Source organism: Sinocyclocheilus grahami, unplaced genomic scaffold (genome assembly GCF_001515645.1).
Source record: "Sinocyclocheilus grahami isolate Dianchi unplaced genomic scaffold, SAMN03320097.WGS_v1.1 scaffold208.1, whole genome shotgun sequence".
In the NCBI taxonomy this organism is placed as follows: Eukaryota; Metazoa; Chordata; class Actinopteri; order Cypriniformes; family Cyprinidae; genus Sinocyclocheilus; species Sinocyclocheilus grahami.
This window is the reverse complement of record NW_015505387.1, coordinates 1,075,328-1,083,807: the sequence shown is the minus strand read 5'-3', so window position 1 is coordinate 1,083,807 and position 8,480 is coordinate 1,075,328. Positions and strand designations below refer to the sequence as shown.

General features: G+C 35.9%; 1 protein-coding gene across 1 annotated transcript in view; it reads left to right on the top strand.

Moving 5' to 3' along the window:
• The window catches only part of tp73 (tumor protein p73), a 33,393-nt gene that overhangs the window by 18,927 nt on the left and 5,986 nt on the right, over positions 1–8,480 (top strand). The window contains exons 3-10 of the mRNA XM_016286311.1: positions 12–198; positions 1,713–1,828; positions 3,363–3,472; positions 3,807–3,949; positions 4,057–4,097; positions 5,270–5,394; positions 6,473–6,621; positions 7,750–7,882. Of these exons, the coding sequence (XP_016141797.1) occupies positions 12–198; positions 1,713–1,828; positions 3,363–3,472; positions 3,807–3,949; positions 4,057–4,097; positions 5,270–5,394; positions 6,473–6,621; positions 7,750–7,882 (1,004 nt within the window). The remainder of the gene's footprint in view (positions 1–11; positions 199–1,712; positions 1,829–3,362; positions 3,473–3,806; positions 3,950–4,056; positions 4,098–5,269; positions 5,395–6,472; positions 6,622–7,749; positions 7,883–8,480) is intronic.

Below are 8,480 nucleotides of genomic sequence, written 5' to 3'. Positions count from 1 at the left end.
TATTTCTGCAGTACTCTCCGTTGCTCAAGAAGCTGTACTGTCAGATCGCCAAGACCTGTCCGATTCAGATCAAACTGGCTTCCTCGCCCCCAAACGGCAGCGTGATACGAGCCATGCCCATCTACAAGAAAGCCGAACACGTCACAGAGGTGGTCAAACGCTGTCCTAACCATGAACTCGGACGGGACTTCAATGAAAGTATGAAAAAATTCATTCTTTATTCAGAAATGCAACAATTTTTGCAGTTATTTGACTGTTCGTGTTGGTGGTAAAAAGACATTTACATATGAATACGTTATATATGATCAGACATGTGTTGAAGCATCTATAACGAAAAAAAAATCAACAATTTGTTTAGATATTTGTTGTTTCAATTTGTTGACTTTTGTAACAATTATTGACCAAAGTTCTTTCCCAGAACATTTAAACAGCAGCCGATTTAAAAGCATTTATGAATTAAACTCATTATTGAAACACACACCACTAACCTAACAAAATATAATATAATTTTATTTTTCTCAAAAATATGAGTTAACATTATTATACTAATAACATGAGGTTACATGAACAAAAGTCATTTTAAGTGTTAGATCATATAGGATAAAAAATCAAAAAAAAAACTTTTAATGTGTACTCTGATAAACTGTATAACTTGTGAAACCAGCTGTTATCGATACAGCTATCTGTTCTAGGATCTGAACATGTTATGCAGCGAAATAGAACACATTTCAGTACTAGTGGACTGCTATAATATAAACTGTCTGATATGAATGTGAACAAAATACAGCTAACCACCATCATTTGACTAAAACAACTGCCTACTAAAATCAGACTACCCTAGTGAAAAATAAACATGCTTAAATGTATTTGAAATCATACTAAGTATACTACAAATAAATTTTCATATCTATGTGCTTAATAAAATGTCCTGCAATTGTCCTAAACTGGTATACTGAAAGTCTGCTAAATTGGAACAACTACAGTAATTTTGTACTGAATGCACTTTAATTGTGCAGAAGTAGTGCTGAAGTTCAACTAAAGATATACCAAAGTATATTGGATTGTATACTTCAGGTACACTTTAAATATTTTGCATTTAAAGACCGATATTATTCAAATATCATACAATCCTCATCAGCGGTGACATTAAAACACATTTTAGGCTTAATATTAAGAAATGTGCAGTGTGCACAAGTACGCCAAATAAAGTTTAATTATAATTTTTATATTAGTAAGTCTCGAGTTATCTGTCAGTAAATATGTTAAAAGATTTGAACTATACTTAGTATGAAATAAGTGTATTTTACATATATTACTTAGGTTTCCTACTAAATGTTGAAACTGGTTATTGACATCCTGAAAATCCAATCCACCTTAGACTCTATGGTCAAAAAAAAATAAATATATATATATTTTCATTGGTCATTTAAGTCATTTAGCTTCAGCTCATTCACTCATATTTAATTGACCAAATAACTTTCAAGTATTAAAGTAAAAATGTAAACAAAGATGGTCTTGTTTTCTGAAACGAGACATTGAATGTCGGGGCTTGTTTCTAATACATCTATTATTCTAAAGCTAAATTGTTTTGTGAGGTTTTGAACTGAAAATAAAGCTAACTCACACATTCACACCCGGTCGCTTTCACATGCCACAAAAGGAAATATCCACTTCTAATTCATAATCTTTCTTGTCCTGCTGACTCTGTGCAGGTCAGACAGCTCCTGCCAGTCACTTGATTCGGGTGGAGGGCAATAATCTGTGTCAGTATGTGGATGATCCTGTGACGGGCCGGCAGAGTGCTCTCGCTCCGTATGAGGCTCCACAGGTTAGTTCAATCATTGCATGTAAGTCCCAGTGTTATTTTGAGATACCATTTAGTTTATAGGTTTTTAATATATATTTTAATATGAATAAAATATTAGAAAAATAAAGCATTAAATGTTAATATTTATTTATTTGATAAAATCCATATTGTTCCTCGCTCTCATATAACATGTTCTAGTGCTGTTTTAGTTCACATACACTTTGTACAATTTGTTCCCGTTGACAGCAAACAAGCATATTGTGAATTACTGCAGATCCATATGCATAAGTGCACAAGTATACATATTGTTTGATGGTAAAATGACGAGTCAAAGCATGCAGTGATCATTCAGTTCAGGATGCTACACATGTTCTGACTGGCTATAAATAACCCAGAGATTATTCTCAGTTACAACACCTCTTTTTACACTGTAGTACACTTTGTTTTGTGTTGAATATCAAATGGTTGGCGCCACCTAGAGGTGCATATTTCTTTCATACAGTAAGTGCTGGTGTTCGATCAATAAATGCACTGCTTTTTGGAACAGTTTCTTTTTAATAATTTATTCAATGAAATGTATTAAGTGTACAAAAACAGTGATAAACAGCCATTTTAAATAAAAACGGGATTTCTTGAATGTCAAAAAGGTCTCATTAGTCAACTTTTTATTAACGTTTAATTAGTTACATCATTAATTAACAATGAGCAATTCATTTGTTGCAGTATTTAATGATTTTTGTCAACGTTAGTTAATAATTATACAGCGGAGAGTTCCGGTCCTTGATTCTGATTGGTTGAGCCGCGTTCGAAGCTGTTGTAAATTACTCTACAAACACACACCTTCGTTTACTTCTGTGTGTTGCTCAGCCACCACTTTGTTGGAACCACAACAGTTTCTGAGGAGCTACATTGTTTTGCTGAAGAATACTGTTTTTATTAATATCATTACACTTTACTTGCTCTGTTTTATTTTGTGAAACCTAACTACGTATATGGAATAACCGTTTTATAAAAGCAATAAGCCCCGTGAAGCCGTGGTTTACAGTGATTTTATAACAGCCAAAAGTTTTAACAACGCCCCTTAGCTGTTATAAATTCACTGTAAACCACGGCTTCTTGGGGCTTATTGCTTTAAAATACAATGGTTCATTGTTCGTTCATGTGAGCTCAGATCCGTTAAATAATATTAATAAATATAACATTTAATTATTTTAATTGTATTATTAAATGTTGAATTTAACATTATCTACATTCATAATTAATTTAATTAATGTAAATGAATACATGCTTTGGAATTCATTTTCTTTGTTAGTTTTTAACATCAATTATTTATAGTAGTTACGTATTGTTAACAAATGTAACCTTATTGTAAAGTGTTTCCCCCCCCCCCCCAGGATCCGGTGTTTCTGAATAATCTAAATTAATTTATTAAAGTGAATTTGACTTCTCAATGCAAATATTTTTCCCTGAAAAGGGTACCATATCCTCTATTTACAATATAATGTAATGCATCTGGAAACTGATTATGTCTCTCTTTTGTTATCTATTTGTCAAGGTGGGGACTGAGTCCACAACCATTCTGTATAATTTCATGTGCAACAGCAGTTGTGTCGGGGGAATGAACCGCAGGCCCATCCTCATCATCATCACGCTGGAGACACGAGAGTGAGTGAACACCATTACTTTTTTTCATACACACTTTTTCATTTAAGTTTTCTACAGCACATAATACACTGAAATCTTTCTCTGCTTCCAAAAGTGTGGTTCTTAAAGGGACAGTTCACCCAAAATGACAATTCTGTCATGATTTACTCACCCTGGAGTTGTTTCAGACCTGTAGGAGTTTCTTTCTTCTGCTGAACACAAAATAAGATATTGTGAAGAATGTGGGTGACTAAACAGTTGCTAGTCACAACTGACTTCCATAGAATGGAATGGAAGAATGGAAGTCAACCATGTTTTTCAACCAAGTCAAACACTCTACCATGTTTTTGCTCAGCGGACAGGTTCTCGGCAGGCGTTCGTTTGAGGGCCGGATTTGTGCCTGTCCCGGTCGAGACCGCAAAGCAGACGAGGATCATTTCAGGGAGCAACAGGCTCTAAATGAGAGCGTTGCCAAAAATGGAAATGCCAATAAACGAAGTGAGCCATCAATGTATTTCCACAAGCACTTCATATCATATTCAATATAAGTTTCTTAGTTATGTTATCTGTGGTTATTACTGGAGCTTCTGTTTCTGATCTCACAGATTTCAAACAGACTCCAGCCAACATTACAGGCCCTTCATTTTAATGTATTTGGTCTTGGCGGAATAGATCTGCTACGCTGTTGCTGAATTGCTGCTGCTGTTGGCTATTGCTGTAGTTGTAGATTTTTGCTGCTGCTGCAAAGCAAGGACAGGAACTTGCTACTGCCAATGCATACGGCGATACGGTGCCGTGAGTATTTAAGACATACTGCTGCTGCACAAATAGCATATCAAATAACCCCTAGCAGATCTATACAGTTGGAGCTGGGGAAGGTGGAGGGTTTCAGAGAACTCTGACAGCACGCTGCAGGAATTTCAAGTGAATGCTAGCCAGCTCATCAGTTCAAGCCCGAAAAGGGGAACAGAGTCGCGTGACACTCGTGATGTAGCAGTGATGAAGCTGGTATGTGTTTGCAGTACACAAGCCACGGTTAAGACAGCTGCTCGCGCTCTCTCACACACACACACACACACGCACACACACACGATGCGCAAAACTCCGAATTTGAACAGTCAATAGCAAATACTTAAACTAATAACAAAACAGTAGCTGATTCAGAAGCGCCAGACTGTCATAGCAAAGTCAGAATTACCTCCTCTCCTAGGTTCACGAAACGGTCGTCCATAAAATGCATTGCTGTTCTGTTGTAAGTAATCTTAAAGATTCCTAAATGCATCTACTTTCGGAAGGCCAAATAAAGTGCTTTTGCTTTCGCCTAGAAACACACAGCGTCTCCCTGAGATGGCTGCTTCAACACTAACTGCGGTTACTGAAAAACGCCTTCTTTCTTTGTGTGCACATTTGGGTGCATTATGCAAATATTTCCACATAGTGACCTAGATATGTGGGGGTGTGTTAGAACGAGCCGTTTTAGGGGGGCGTGGCAGAGTCTTAACTTTGATAAAGAATATCTCTTTGGTTTTGAGACTTTATTATTTGCAACTTCAGGGATCTTATCTATGCACAATCCGCTTGTAACACTCCAAAGAGAAAGGAAAATTGAAATCACATCATATGACCCCTTTAAATGCAAGGCAGTAAGCTCATTGGCTGCATATGCAGCATGAACCAATCAGCTTGTGCCAAGTCATTTAACTCTCTGAATATCATCAGTTATGTTAACAGCCGATCAGCTTGCGCCATCTAGAGTTTCATGACTAAACTATATATATAAATATAAGTTCATTCTAATATTTCTGGATTGTTTTGAAGGTGCGAGGCCGGGAAAACTTTGACATCCTAATGAAGATAAAGGACAGTTTGGAACTTGTGGAGTTTGTACCACAACAGTTAGTGGATTCATACAGACAACAACAACAGCAGCTCCTACAGAGACAGTGAGTCTTTATATAGGCATCATACACTACGGTAAAAATTCAGAGTCTGGAAATGTAAGATTATTTGTTTTTGTTTTTTAAAGAGATTAATACTTTTATTCAGCAAGGATGCATTAAGTTTATCAAAAGTGAGAGTTAAACATTTATAATGTTACAAAAGATTTATATTTCAAATAAATTGTTCTTTTAAACTTTTTATTAATCAAAGAATCCTGAAAAAAAAGGTTTCCACAAAATATGAAGTAGCACAACTTTTTTCAACATTGATAATAATCAGAAATGTTTTTTGAGCAGCAAATCAGCATATTAGAATGATTTCTGAAGCATCATGTGACACTGAAGACTAGAGAAAAGTAATCAGATTACTTTTTCAAGTAACTAGTAACGTAACACATTACTTTTAAATTTACAACAAAATATCTGAGTTACTTTTTCAAATAAGTAAAGCAAGCTACTTTGTTTTCTCATTTATTCACTGACTGTCCCCATGTTGAGTGAAATCGGGAGTGAGGTGCAGAGGCTTATTCATTTCACTTTTAATGTGAAAGGGCCTTTACAGTTGCCAAAAGTATAACTTTTTTTTTATATAAGCAAGCCCAGCCCAGGTGACAAAAAGTGACACAAAAGTAACATAATGCATTACTTTCCATAAAAAGTAACACAGTTAGTTCATTTTTATGGAGTAACGCAATACTGTAATGCATTACTTTTACAAGTATCTTTCTCCACCCCTGGTAGTGTCACACCTGCCAAGTTGCTGAATACAGGTCTTGATAAGCACTCATGGAACACATAGTCAATGTTCACTGTAATTTCATAACTGTCAGAACTCATAAATATCATAAAAGCCAGCTTAATCTCAGTAAATAGATTGGTAAACTGAGGAGGGGGCTTTGCAATGTAAATGTGAAAGTATATCTGCAATAACAGTACATATACTTTAGTTTTTTTCACAAGAGGAAAATATATTCAGCTCTTCATAATATGACCTCTTTCAGCTCATTCTTTAGCATCTAGTACTTCAGTGTTCCACATTGAATGCCGTATATTAATTATATTCCTCTCATGTGATTCACAGGAGTCATGTGGCCTCTCCGTGTTCATATGGCACACTCAATAACATGAATAAGACCCACGGGCCCATCAGCAAGCTTCCCTCAGTGAATCAGCTCGTGACACAGCAGACTCAGCAGAGCGCAGGACCCTCTGCGTCAATGTCACATATGGGTAAGAGCCTACACAACATTTCAGTGCCTTTATATAAACCGTACATTTCATACAATTACAGTGGTGTGAAAAAGTATTGGCCCCCTTCCAGATGTCTTATTTTTTTGCGTGTTTGTCACATTCCACAGCGCTGTAACAGACTCATTGCAAGTTATCGCAAACGCTTGATTGCAGTTGTTGCTGCTAAGGGTGGCCCAACCAGTTATTAGGTTTAGGGGGCAAACACTTCTTCACACAGGGCCATGTAGTTTTGGATTTTGTTTTCCCTTAATAATAAAAAACCTTCATTTAGAAACTGCATGTTGTGTTTACTTGTTATCTTTTACTAATATTTAAATTTGTTTGATGATCTGAAACATTAAAGTGTGACAAACATGCAAAAAAAATAAGAAATCAGGAAGGGGGCCAACACTTTTTCACACCATTGTATGTAATCATGTAATCCATTAAAAAGTAACTGTAATCTGATTATTAGCATTTTAAAATGTAATATAATTAATTACAAGAACTTAATTTTTGGAATACGATTACGTAATCCAGACTACATTACTACCCAGCACTGTTCATAGCTTTTAACTTTTAGTGACGTTTTTAAAATCCCTATGGGAAAAATGAATGGAGAACAGGATACAAATTTTATTAAAACTTTCAATATCAAACACACACACACACACGGTTCAAATTTAATAAAGTATTTTTCATGTGTCCATGTAAGTGTACTTTTTTAAAGCATGGCAAAAGATGATTAAAATATTGATTAAAACGTGCTTTAAAGTAAAACCTCTAATTTGACAAAGTGCACTTTTTAAAAGTGTGCTAAGAAACACGAAAGTGTCTCTCTTTAAGTACACTTAAGTGTCCTTTTATTTCAGTAATATTATATTATCTGCAAATACACCTCTTTAAAACTGTACTATTACGATTTGAAGTACACTACAAGTGCATATTCAATACAATTAAGCACACTTGTTTTTCACAAGAGCACCTGTATAATTTGCTTTGCTTTCACTGAATAAAAAGCGAGACACTACCAACGACAGTGGCTCATATTAACTTCGCTAAATCCCATGTGATGCTCATCTGTTGATTTGTGTGTGTTAACTGGTTCTCGTGGGTTTGTGGCTGCAGGTACGAACATGCTGGGTGGACACCACATGCAGTCGAACGGAGATGTGAATGGAGCTCATGCGTCTCAGTCTATAGTGTCCACCTCTCACTGTACCCCTCCCCCACCTTACAACCCCGACCCCAGTCTCGTCAGGTACTACACCCTGCAGTAGCACCAACCGGACACACACACACATGATCTACAGCTGCTTTTGATCATTTTAAAGGGGTCATATGATGCTATTTTAAAGATCATTATTCGGTGTATTTGGTGTAACAGAATATGTTGACATGCTTTAATGTTAGCATTATGTTAGCATTATATACACATTTGGGCGGCATTATGCTAATATTTCCACATAGTGAGGTAGACATGTGGGGGCGTGTTAGAACGAGCCGTTTTAGGTTGGCGTGGCTGACTCTGAACTTTTATAAAGAATATCTCTTTGGATTTGAGACTTTAGTCTTTGCAACTTTACAGATCTTCTTTATGCACCAAGAGCTTGTAACACTCCAAAGAGAAAGGAAAACTTGAAATCGCATCATATGACCTCTTTAATAGCAATTTATTTTTACAACAGTGTGAATGAAAATCAGCCTGATGTATCTTATCAACAGTGGCTTCAGGTTGTCTTATTTCACAGAGATAAACCTTAAATCATTCAAAATTTAGATGTATGTCCGTTTCGCTTTCTCTTCATCATTTGTGACACTGGAGCACAAAACCAGTCATAAGGGTCAATTTTTTTAAA